The following is a 12,569-nucleotide window of genomic DNA, read 5'->3' on the forward strand; positions in this document are numbered from 1 at the left end:
AAGAGGTTATTATTTTAAACTTAAAGAAGTTAGGTGTGTACTTGATCTGGCGGTGGAAAAGGCATAGATTTATTCTGCTGGCAGTAGAGAATCCATCTAGTTCTTTCTATTCATCCTTAACACACATACAAAAGATTGAAGATAACACTCATTCTTTAGAGTGAGTCTGTGTGCAAATAGCCTCAGAAGTTAGAATCTTGATATCTGTTATATGTTCTTGTTTTTCAGTTTTCATAACAAGCTACTTTGTGTGCAAGTATGAGACTATTCTTAATACCTCGGTCACATTTGCTCTACGGCGGCCGTACGGTGGGTAGAAACGGCCGTTTTAACATTTTTTTATTCCAGCTACATGTAGGTGGTTTGAATAAAAATTAATAAAACGGCTGTTTTTGACTCGCTGTACGGCCGCCATAGAGCAAATGTGACCGGGGTATTAGTAAGAGATTTATTGTTCAAACCTCTTCAAGAGTGTTTAACTTGTCAGTTGTTATCTGTTAAAGTTCTATGTATTTATTGTATCCCCCGAACAGAGTTCGGAGGATACTATGGATTTGGCCTCGTCGCGCCGCGTCTGCAGAGATTTCCTTATGAGCGCTCTGTCAGCTGCATTTCTTCTCCGATCATCTTCAAATTTGGCATGAAGGTCGAGTATGGTATAGCAAAGCCGCCTATAGATTTTGATGCGGGCGGAGACATTGTTGCCATGGCAACAAGAGTTTTTGTGGAAATAGCAGAGATGTCCTTGTGAGCGCTCTACCAGCTGCATTTCTTCTCCGATCATCTTTTAATGTGGCATGAAGGTCCATTATGATAAAGCAAAGCCGCCTATTGATTTTGGTGTGGGCGGAGACATTGTTGCCATGGTAACAAGAGTTTTTGTCGAGACTGAGGGATCCAAACGTCGTCCGTCACAAACCTTATGACACAACTCCACAACCGTCACAACCGTAAGTCACTTTTCAACCAAACTTGGATGGTAGATGGATTTTGGGTACCTGCATGTTATGCTGCAGTCGGAGGTCACATGGTAAGGTCAAAGGTCATTTTCAGGTCAACGTTAAAGTTTACATGCAAGACTCTCTTTCTCCGCAACCGTAAGTCACTTTTCAACCACACTTGGATGGTAGATGGGCTTGGGGGACCTGTATGCTAAGGTCATTGTCGCCATGATAATTGTATTTATTTGTCAAATTTCAGTGTGAGCTCTATATATATCGCAATGACGGATGACCTGGTGGGTTCGGGGGATACATGTGCTCGGCTGCGCGACCCGCCGAGCATCTCTAGTTCATATATATGTTTATTTAAATGTATAGTGTCATGTGCGGGCGTTGTCCACGAAGCTGTCCATTAATAAAGTGATGCATGATTTAGTAAACAGCTGATTATGATAAGCCAAATGTCAAAGTTATTTTACAAGTTTTTAATGTATGATCATTTATTTTAATCATCTAAAATGTGGCTCTTAATATGATTTCCATTGAAAACTTGAGTTGATAGGGTCAATGTCAGCACATTTGAAATTTTGGTAATATTAAAGGAGGAGAAACCAACATGGTTGTTTTTATGTTTTTATTGTAAAAAATACTTAATGTTCATTTAATAGTGTGCTCAGAAACCTTACAGTACTGAAGAAGTGTAATTTTTATCAGCAGATTGCCTCCTTTGCATATTTTTATGAGACATAGTCAAGGATTATGCGAAGAGAAGATCTTGTACTTTTGTATTTGAGTAGATAGCAACTACTATTGGGTTGCTATTTTTTATATTTTTATGATGTGCATTATGTGTACATGATGTGCAATTGGGGTCACAAGATTTGTGAACATTATTATTTATCAAAATATAATATTTTATATTATAATGAGGTGCTATTCATTGCATTGCATTACTATGAGAGCCATTTGGTTTAATCATGGTCAATCTCATTGATAACATGTATGGCCAGAAAAAGAAAAAAAAAATTGAAATGATTTTTTTTAAGCTGCGCTGCCAAGCCAAACAAAAAAAAAAGATCACATTTATCTAAATTTCAGTTTCTATGAATGGATTCACATCCAGGCATGAACATAAGCCATGCATGATTGGGTCAAAAGTATGATCATTAGTTTCATGAGCCGGTTGGTATATGTTTTAATGGCTATTGGTATTTTGCACTGTATTGTAAAACCTACCTTTATATATACATGGATCAATACAGGTGTTTGTGACGCAGACGGAAAAAAAGGTTGAAATAGGGGAGAGTATTTGTGCACAATGCACACTTATGATTGACACAACCAACAGGCTTTTTCTTACCTAAGGGGAGCAGTTGTGTCCTGTGTATCGCCACAAGCTGAATTTACTGAGACTGCAGAGATGTGCTCAACTTTTGGCAAAGTTTTGAATGATAAATAGCAAACAACACACGCTTTGCATATTATTCTGAAAATTGCTTCCCTCTTGCTATTATTTCTTTTATGGAAGGTCAAATTGTGTTATTTTATTGTTTTATTTATATGTGATCAAAAGATGTTTCCGAAATATAATCATTGAGTTATGAATGACTTAAAGGACAAGTCTACCCCAGCAAAAAGTTGATTTGAATAAAAGGGGAAAAATCCACTGAAAATTTCATCAAAATCAGATGTAATATATGAAAGTTATGACATTTTAAAGTTTCCCTTAATTTCACTTTAACCTGTATTTTAGTATGAAAAATTCAATTTTTCTCCTCATCAGTGAAACAAAACTTTGTTCCTCCCTGAACATGTGGAATTACCATTATTTTAACAGTTCATGGTTTAATCAAGTTGGTCCTCATTGCCAAGTATGGAAATATTGTACAATTAAACAAAAAAGAAAAAGAAGAAATAGTGAGTGAGGGGCATCATCGACTCTCATTTGCATGTCACTGAGTTGTGCATATAGCTGTTTTGTGAAAAATTAGCAAAACTTACAAATGTCATAACTTATTATATATCTGATTTTGATGAAATTTTCAGCATTGTGCTTGTTTGATTTTTCTCTATTGATTCAAATCAACCATTTTCTGGGATGGACTTAACCTTTAAGAAAGGATAACCGTGAAGATGAAATATGCAAGTGTTGTAAAAGCATTCTTTTGTAAACATAGATTTCATTGCAAGTATGTTATTTTGCCATTATCTATCATGACTTGCATGTGAATGGAATATGGTAAAGTCTCTTGAGACTGTAAATGTACCAGTATGTTCAACTTTGGTAAAATTTGACTGAGAAAATGTAAATAACACAGTATGCATTGTGTATTCTGTTCCGCTTTGACCTAGGCTATTTTTTTACTTGTGCAGACTGAAATTGTATTGTTTTATTTGCACGTGATCATAGGGTATTTCATAAAGCTATTCATTTTATGAAATGACTAACAAAGAACTAGAGAACGGATAGCCACAAATTTCTAATATGCGATTGTATTTACTTATGTAAAACATACAATATTTTGCTACAGAGAGTGTCATTTGCTGCAATTTGCCATGACTCCTATGAAGTACATGTACAAGTTTTGTAAAAACTGTTTAATCACTCGTTGAAACTTTGAATTCACCTCACATAATTGATGACACTTAAACTTCACTTATTAAGTCTTAAGCAGTAAAGAGCAGCATTATTAACCCTGCCACCCCCCTCCCCATTTTTCTCTTGCACTTAGTTTGCTCCTGGGTACTACGCCAGTGCCCCTTTGCAGAAAAGTTACAATCATAGTAACATTGTTATCCAATGGTAACTACCATGGTCGCAATGTGCAGTAGCCATTCAGGATCAAGGATTTCGGGGAAGTTACCATTGGATGGCAAAGTGACTACAGTAATAACTTTTATACAGGGGCCCCTGTATTGTAAAATTAATCTCCCATTCACTTAGCCTGTTACATTTCACTGTCTGCCTAGATGTCATGTTCCTATTAGTACCATAATGTAATTTTTTTTTCATGTGATATGCTGACAATGTAATGCATTATATTAAAGGTTACAGTTTTCTGTTATTCAAATTAATATTTGGTTGGAATAGACTTGACCTGTGTGCCCAACAAGAAAAAAATACACAACTCATGCATATTTATTTATCTTTAAACCTGATTTTATTTATATCAAAAATTATGTTTAACATTCATTTTATTTATACAAATGTTGATGGCAAAGAATGACCTAATAAAGTAAGAACGTCTGCCAAACATCTACTGGTTATGTATTTGTTATATTGTTGCAATTTGAGTAGAAAAGGCTTGAGCAATAGGTTTATTCATGATTCTTTGATAAACATACCATTTACATAAAATCTTGTTCCAAAACTCACATTTGAGTATGGTTAAAAAGTTCATTTCACAATGAAAATCTTGTTTAAAGATTACATTCACACATCTGCTGATTTCACTGACAGTACTCATTACAAACTTCTTTCACCTTTTTATTGAGTATATACACATAGTGTGAAGTGATATCTCTAAAGGTTACAAACAGCTCTGAACAGAACTTCCTTGTCTTCACATTTAAAGACTAATTATTTTACAGTAATCACAATGTCAAGTTTAGACATTCCTATTCCTAAGACTGCCAATAACATCCAACGCATATTCCCAAGAATTGAAGATTGTCATGTGAGCTTTGAACCAAGATTCCTGTATAAATGTGATCCAAACAGCAGGGCCTTTTAACATAAAGGGATATATCAATAGTTACATTTGGTTGTAACTTTCAATTCACAGCATGCAATAGATTACTAAACAGTAATGCCAAGGCTCTCACTGGCATAAACCTGACTAAAGACTGACCTGGGGCCCTTTGCAGAAAGAACAACCATCAAATGCAACTTAAAAAAATCAAATGCAACTTGACTTTCAATGAATGAAATGCGCGTATTAGGGGACTTGCGATTGAATTTTGAGTCGTGTTTAAACCCATCTTTATGCAACGGGTCCCAAATCTAGTATGTGATATCCAATGACATACCATTGATCAGTTTGAAGTTGATTACATTGATGTGGCTGTAGCATTACACTAAGTTTTGACAATTGATATCTTTTATGCCGAGCCCCGCCTTACAAAGCACTGCAATTGATCTAACCAATCACAACTCTGGACAGCTGCCATTGTCATTATTAGTCATCCAGAAGGTACATACACTGTCCATTGGTAACCTAAACAATCATGCACACACACATTTTCAACAAGTTTGGAGAACATTTTAGAATGATTTATACTTTCCAGTTTATGGATCCAAAGGAATTCTGTAATTGAAATGAGATCATCAATTACAAGTCTCTCTAAGACAGGGCCTAAAAGGATTCACATAGGATTCACATCCAACAGAGTCAGCCTGAATTGGCATTTAATGAGTAATTTATATGATGGATCAACCCTTGAGGTATATTCAGATTTTGAAAGGAAGAAGTGATTTATGTTATCCTAGGATGTTCCCCATTTCCACTGACATCTGAACAAGTACTGATATTTTATTCCGACCCATGCTCTCATCTTGTGAAAGAACCTTGAGCAATATCACACTCTTTAAGAACATTAATTTCATCTTCAGAGAATCTTAACATCTTAAATGCTTCCATTTTGTGTGAGAACATGTGAATAGCTTACTCTTGTCATAATACCCCCTATTTTTTCTGGACTTTCACACTACAAATGTAAAAAAAGGGGGGAAGGATACCTGCAGACTATCGGGCAACTGGCAACAAGTGAAAACTATTGACGTGCAATAATTCTGACCTATTCTCAAGTATTTTCTACATTCTCAAAATACATCATTCTAGATTATCACATCAAGTATCGTTTTCAAGACTGAATACTGATTCTTCACAAGAAGGTGTATATGAATATAAACATACTGAACACACATAACTGGAGTTCGACAGGGCTACACCAGTGGCACTTGGATGTTCATTCAGAGCTAGTGCACTTATAGTATTCTATGTACACATTTCTTTGGCTAGTCCATACAACATTTCAATTGAGAAGTGGGAACTTGAAGATATTTCTGCAGCCAACATAGTGTGAAATGTCAGGTTACATCTTAGACACAGGTTTTTCCTTCGTTAGCAGGTATAATTCTCATATTAATTTTGTAATACTCTAAACACTAATACTTATGAAACTCATTTTCAAAACAACCATTTCCTAGTGTTCCTTTTTGCTTACCAAAAATCTAAATTGCATGGTAAAAACCAACCACTTTAATGCAACTGCTATAACATTTATCTCCTTAAAAAAAAGGGGAAAACAAAATGAGAAAAAAATAAAAAAGACAATTCAATCTACACTTAAAAGTTTGTGAAATGAAAAACATAATGGAATGCAATATAATCTAATACATATAACTATTCATCAATGGACAATTATATAGCGATATACATATCACACTTATTTGATACATCGACACAACAATCATTTCATAAATTCAGTTCATTACATGATATATCTAAGCCATAAACGATAAATATCTAAATACTGATTTTTCAATACATTGTAATTCTATTAATTTCAATTCTGTACATGATGCTTTGACTATGCAAAGGTAAATAAAAGGCCATTAAAGAAAGCACTTCTGATATGAAATTTTAAAACAAATCTAAAAAATTGAAAAAGAAAATTGTCCTCACCCAAACAAAATGAACGGCACTGTTAGTAATTGCAAATTCTGTAAATATTAGTAATCCGCATCAAAAAAAAAAAAAAATTCAGTGTGATAAATCAGAGGACAGTCCAAATCCATAAGTTATTATAACAATCAATTTTCCAGAATACCAAAAACCCTGAATTAAGCTGCAATTTTAAAGAGTTGATACTTAATATGAATACTAATTCCAGAAAAGGATGCATAATACTAATCACACACGTCATCTTGCTTCAGTGAACGTATAAATAACTCAGAGCAAATGCCTGTGTCATGCCAAGTAAAAAGCGCTTGCGCCAAACGTGACCCCTCTTTCTCAAGTCAGTATAGCTCAGGGGGGTGTTTCACAAAGAATTAAGTTTGACTTGGAGTCACACTTGAATTCCCAGTTGCGTGCAGAATAAAACGCAACACCCCATTAGTCAAATCTTGCCAAGAGGATACGCGCTCCTGCGTACCAATCAATAAGGTTGCACCATATGCGCATCGGCATTTTAAGCATGACTCCAAGTCACACTGAGTCTTTGTGAAACACCCCCCAGGTCAATGTAGCTGCGCAGTGACAACGTTGGTTAACTACCTGTGCGAAAGGTTCATAAACACAGCCCCTACCATATGCAAGAATGAATTCTATTATTCTGTTTATATCTATGAGTATGCAGTTCAATGCCCATTTTTACTGTCCAATATCCAACAATATTTATGTCAAAAAGATTATGATAAGATTAAAGATATCATGTACTGTCTTTAATTCTCTCACTGTATGAGCACCTTGCAGAGTAAACATCTCCAAAATCTAGAATAATAATAGAATACAAAAAATAAGCAAATATTTTGCGCATACAACATTCTGTAAAATAAAGATCAAGAGAGAATCTTGAAAAAATAACTCTGGGATTATCATAAAGAATATGACATATACTTGAACTTCCTCTGACATTCTCCTAAAAAGTATTCAATTTGGTGACCAGTACCACCATGTCTGTCTAATAGCAGTTAGAAACATTTGATAGTTGACACTCTTGTGAGGTTAGGTTGTTATACAGGTATAAAAGTGAGAAGACATTCACTTAAATTACACAAGACACACACACAAAAAAAAAACAATATGAATAACAGCTTAAATTTTAATCATGCAAAGAAATAGAAAAGCTTGAACCATGTTTTCAATTATCTGATATTAATAAAATAAAAAGTACAATATTGTGACACAAACAGTAAGTTACCAGATAAATTATTTTCATGAGTGCGCAACATTGTAATGAATTCATTCAAATTCATACTTAACCTGGAAGGAGGCTGTCCAATTTACATTACTGTCTAACACGAGGATACCAATGTCTAAAGTAAGTCTTTATCTGCATTGGTAATTCTCTGGAAGTGCCATCCAGTTCTAATATAAATTATACAAGAATTATATCAAGTTCCATACATTGACAAAGTACTTAATAATACAATCATCCGTGTTTCACATTATTATAAACAGTATGATTACTATTCCAATTTCAGATGATACCATAAAAAAAGGTAACATTCTCTTATATAACAATGATAGTGAGGTCTGCTATGGCCCTTATTAGTAATACCTACTTCTTTAATAAAGGATTAATGTGTACATTGTCTTTAGCAGCTACTCCGTATGCAGAAATTTAGAGCAGCTTTCCCTGATGCTCCTAACCCATTCTTTTGTCAATGAAGAAAATGAGAGTGTTAAAAAGGAAAAAGATGCTGAATGGGTTTGATGATAAAAGACAAAGCCAAAAGTGGCACAGAATTCTGTTGAGGCGCCTAAGCGATCCCATCCCTTTTGAGGAAAGTTATTCAAAACCAACTTCCTTTTCAAATAATCACTAAATCTTCACTGGAATAAGTTTCTGCATCTCGAAAATTTATAAACATTATGCAGACATCAACTGCAATAAAAAGGCTGGGGTTGAGAAAAGGGTTTGTTCATCATGTTATACATAAATATTAAATAATAGGCATTCCCATTTTAAGGCTTTACCAATTTTATTCTAAAAATATAAGAATAAAAAGATGAACACAACTCCAATCTGATATATGCAAATAGACCAAGGATGTCCAATGTAAAGCGGAGTATAATAAACCTGAATTTGGTAACTTTGTTAGGGGTGGCGTGATGAAATGAATTGTATTCATACATGTCTGGGTTTTTTCTACTGATTTCCAGGGCCCTACCACACAAAACTTGGCGACTGACCGTACAATTGATGTATAAGATTGATTGCACATGGTGGGTGACCTATGCTTTCCAATGTAAAAATCAGCCCTACAATCAGATGCTAAGCTTTTTGTTACACAAGCATACAGGAGTATGCAGGAGCGTACAAGCATATCCCAGAATATAAGCCATTGGTTATATCAATTGTCAAGACTTCTATGACTATGACAAAATGGGAAATCCCATAATACATTTCTGTTCAACCCCTTACATGCTGGAAATTTTTGTCATGATTCATCTCTGATTTCAAGTTCAAAGAACATTTGCCTATGCTCTAAGATTAACAAGGCTCAAGTACTTTAAAGTAAAAATGGAAAAAAAAATGGGGACGGGCATACAAAAATGTGGATATTCTTATGGAATTGCATCAACACCAACATTTAGAAAACCATACTGAGGTACACCTAAATACAATACTGCAGTAAATATTACAAAAGGGGGGGGGGTTGGGTTCTCTATAAAAAATGTGTTCTCTAACTGTATTTGACACTTCTGCTTTGTGATCATTTTTTTTTTCAGGAACTGATTTTGTTTACACCACAGTACATACACAGGCAGCAAAGAGGGCCTTACAGCTCATATATATTCAAAGTCACCACATCCCTTTCACATTACAAAATCAGACTGGGTAGGAGACGAGGATTAGCTCCAAACATCACAAGAATAGCGTCCCTTTGATTGCATTTTCTTGATATAATCCTCTGCCTCTGTTTGGGTCTTGCCGCCCTCCTGACAGATGATCTCTCGGATGGTACGCTGGACATCCGGAGCCATGAAGCGGGCATCACTGTAAAGAATTAGGGGTCAAGTCGAGTTGATTAGTCATTATTGACCATAATTATTCAGCTGACTCTTTTATCCTTGGCTGCCCAGTGGATGCATATTATGTAAATCATTGTGTGATATTGTATGAACTTCTTTGATGCATTCTTTAATTTCTCGATTAAATAGTAATAAAATATAAAATTGGGATAAAGTTTGAATCGCTTGGGGCTCCCAAATTCTAATTGACTGATGGGGAATTTTTTTAAGGTGAATTAAACTTGTTTTACATTATTTGACAGATAATTAGGGGTATATTCTAATTGAATTACAACAATGGTATCTCTGCCATACTTGTAAATTCCATGGAAACATTGATCCTGATTGGCTACTAAACCCTGTTACCATGGCAGTTGACAATGTGGCAAGGTTATCACAGTTAATTACTCTTTGTGAAAAACGGCCCAAGGTGCTGCAGGTAGATCTTAGTAAAGTCAGTTTTTAAGACTAGGAACAGCTTTGTGAAACAACCCCCTAGTTGACTTACCCACAGACGTAGATATGACTGCCTTTCTCCAGCATACCCCAGATCTGCTTCTGGCACTTCTTCATCAGATGCTGCACATAGACCTTCTCCGACGTCTCCCTGGAGAAGGCTACATGGACGTCTGTCAAGGTACCATTCTTCGTGTACTCCTCTAGCTCGTCCTTGTAGATGTAGTCTTCGGTGCTCTTGCGACAGCCGAAGAACAGGATGCTGTCACCGACCTTTTTGGCTGATGGGGGCGAAGAGACGAAAAGGTATGATAGATATTGTAAATAGACTAATCAACATGTGAGATAGTCACATATGCATAATTCAACCTCAAAAATGCTAAAAGATCCCCCATTTTACTGATCTATTGTCTATTGTCATGGAAGTCAAAGTGCATCTTTAGTCACCACACTCTTACAATTTGTCTCTGACTTGATTCAGAAAAAATTGTCATAACATTTGATGTGAATATTATTACACTTCGAAGTTCTGAAATGATACTCTTGTCAATATGTCAAAAACAAGATTAAATGTATGACTATTGTATTCTTTCTGATTGGTATAATACTGAATTCAATTCATAACCTTTGTGATATAACATCCCATGCCCAATCACAAAATGCTATAACTACTATTACTACTTCTTCTACTCACACATTGTGCAAAGGATACAAACTTTAAAAAAAAAAAATCGCTTAGAACATGGTAGGTCAATTATCCTAGACACTTACTCTCGTCTTTCTTGTAGAAGTCCCTCTCTTGGATGAACCCCCTGAAAGGAGCCAGACCAGTACCTGGTCCAACCATGATGATTGGGGTGGTGGTCTTGAATGGTAGTCTGAACTGCGACTTGCGCACATAGATGGGCACTCTGTGGGTGTTCTCAGGCCCATTGGGGATCTTATCTTTGAGCCAGTTGGTGGCCACGCCCTTCCCTATCCTACCCGTGGGCGTGGTGTAACGGATGAGAACCGCAGTGATGGAAATCTTGTCTGGGCTTACCTAGGAGAATGAATTCAAAATACAATTGGTGCTAAATAAGGGTGGCTACATTTTGCAAGATATAGTTATTCTTTCAACAAAAATCTGTTGCATAGATATATTGGGAATTCTACCATATTTTATTCATTTATTCACAAGACAACTTAAAGTTGGCCTCTCTGCACACCAAGATGGATTTGATGTTAATGCGTCTTACCTTTGGTGATGAAGAAATTGAGTAATATCTGGCATGCAGACGAGGAAGCAATTCACAGAGATGGTCCAACGGAACCTTGACGGATGGAAGGTCTTCTAAGATGGCAACGATGTTCCGATGGCACTTGATCACCCAGTCACTGTATTCTTTCTGAATAGGGTATAGACAGAGTCATTAATGATATGATAATAGCATGATTGAATCTTTATCTATCTGGCACAAAAAAAAGAGGAAGCACTAACAAAGACACAATACACCCCAAGATTATTAGGGTTAGGAATGGATGCCCAAATGTGAGAAGAATATTTACAGTTCCTGAGCACTTTTCAAACAATCAGGAATTGTCTGGCAAATGGTAACTTCAATCGTTTCTTCATCACTAGGGCATGAAAAAGAAAAGCAGTCAATTGTTGAAATACACATTGGATTTTTTTTGTACATACATCTTTGGATTCCAATAATTTTAGCAGAATTGGAACACTATTTTAGTTAGATGGAGTTCACAATGAGGTCCAAAGTGACTTTTCCTAATCTGTGCCTTTGTGTATCTTCGACATACTGCTAACATCATCTTACCTTGCCCTCTGGAGTTGCAGAACTCATGAGAAGTAGTTTTTCCTTGTCTGCAGGATCGGTGGCATACTCTGAGATCTCCTTGAGGACGTTGGTTCGAGGACATGAGGTGATGTCCAGGTAATGAGAAAAGGCAGTCTGGTAGCTGGTAGGGCAAGGGAACGGATGCTTCTTACTGGCCTCCTCTGTTAAGAAAACAAGAACAGTATACGTTACAATACCAAGGGAAGTCTCACAGGACTATGGGGTGACTTGAGGACATTGATCCTAGAACATTTGATGATGTCCAGGTAAAGAGAAAAGCCACTTACTGGCCTCCCCTGTCAAGAAAAAAAACATCTTGAACTCTTTGAGAAGATTATGAAATGACTCGAGACTTAGTCATTTAACACAAGTGGAATGCATGAATGGATTCTTATTTTTGCACCTATTGATTGTATTATTGCTTCAATAAAATCAATGATGAAATCCTAACTGTATGGTGGAAATGTCAATCATGTTATTCTGCATCTAATGTTGTTTAGTCTGCATAAGGTGAGCTCCTACATGTTAAGGTAAAATAATCACCTGCTATAAAATTGAAGTAACAAAATTTTCTGTGGTGAATAAGCCTGTAT

The 12,569-nt window shown here is 35.8% G+C and overlaps 1 protein-coding gene across 2 annotated transcripts in view; it reads right to left on the reverse strand.

Moving 5' to 3' along the window:
• Window positions 1–4,079: 4,079 nt before the first annotated feature.
• LOC129254606 (NADPH--cytochrome P450 reductase-like) overlaps window positions 4,080–12,569 on the reverse strand; it is a 39,436-nt gene continuing 30,946 nt past the window's right edge. The window contains exons 11-16 of one of the 2 annotated variants that reach the window (XR_010296323.1): window positions 11,956–12,137; window positions 11,380–11,529; window positions 10,913–11,183; window positions 10,194–10,422; window positions 9,317–9,671; window positions 4,080–6,972 (exon numbers count right to left, since the gene is read on the reverse strand). Coding sequence is in view for 1 of the 2 variants with exons in the window: in XM_054893110.2 (XP_054749085.1) it covers window positions 9,527–9,671; window positions 10,194–10,422; window positions 10,913–11,183; window positions 11,380–11,529; window positions 11,956–12,137 (977 nt within the window). In the remaining variant the exon portion in view is untranslated. Of the gene's footprint in view, window positions 9,672–10,193; window positions 10,423–10,912; window positions 11,184–11,379; window positions 11,530–11,955; window positions 12,138–12,569 lie in introns of both variants that reach the window. The other variant, XM_054893110.2, reaches the window with a different exon arrangement.

The sequence above is a fragment of the Lytechinus pictus genome, chromosome 2 (assembly GCF_037042905.1).
Source record: "Lytechinus pictus isolate F3 Inbred chromosome 2, Lp3.0, whole genome shotgun sequence".
NCBI classification, from domain to species: domain Eukaryota; kingdom Metazoa; phylum Echinodermata; class Echinoidea; order Temnopleuroida; family Toxopneustidae; genus Lytechinus; species Lytechinus pictus.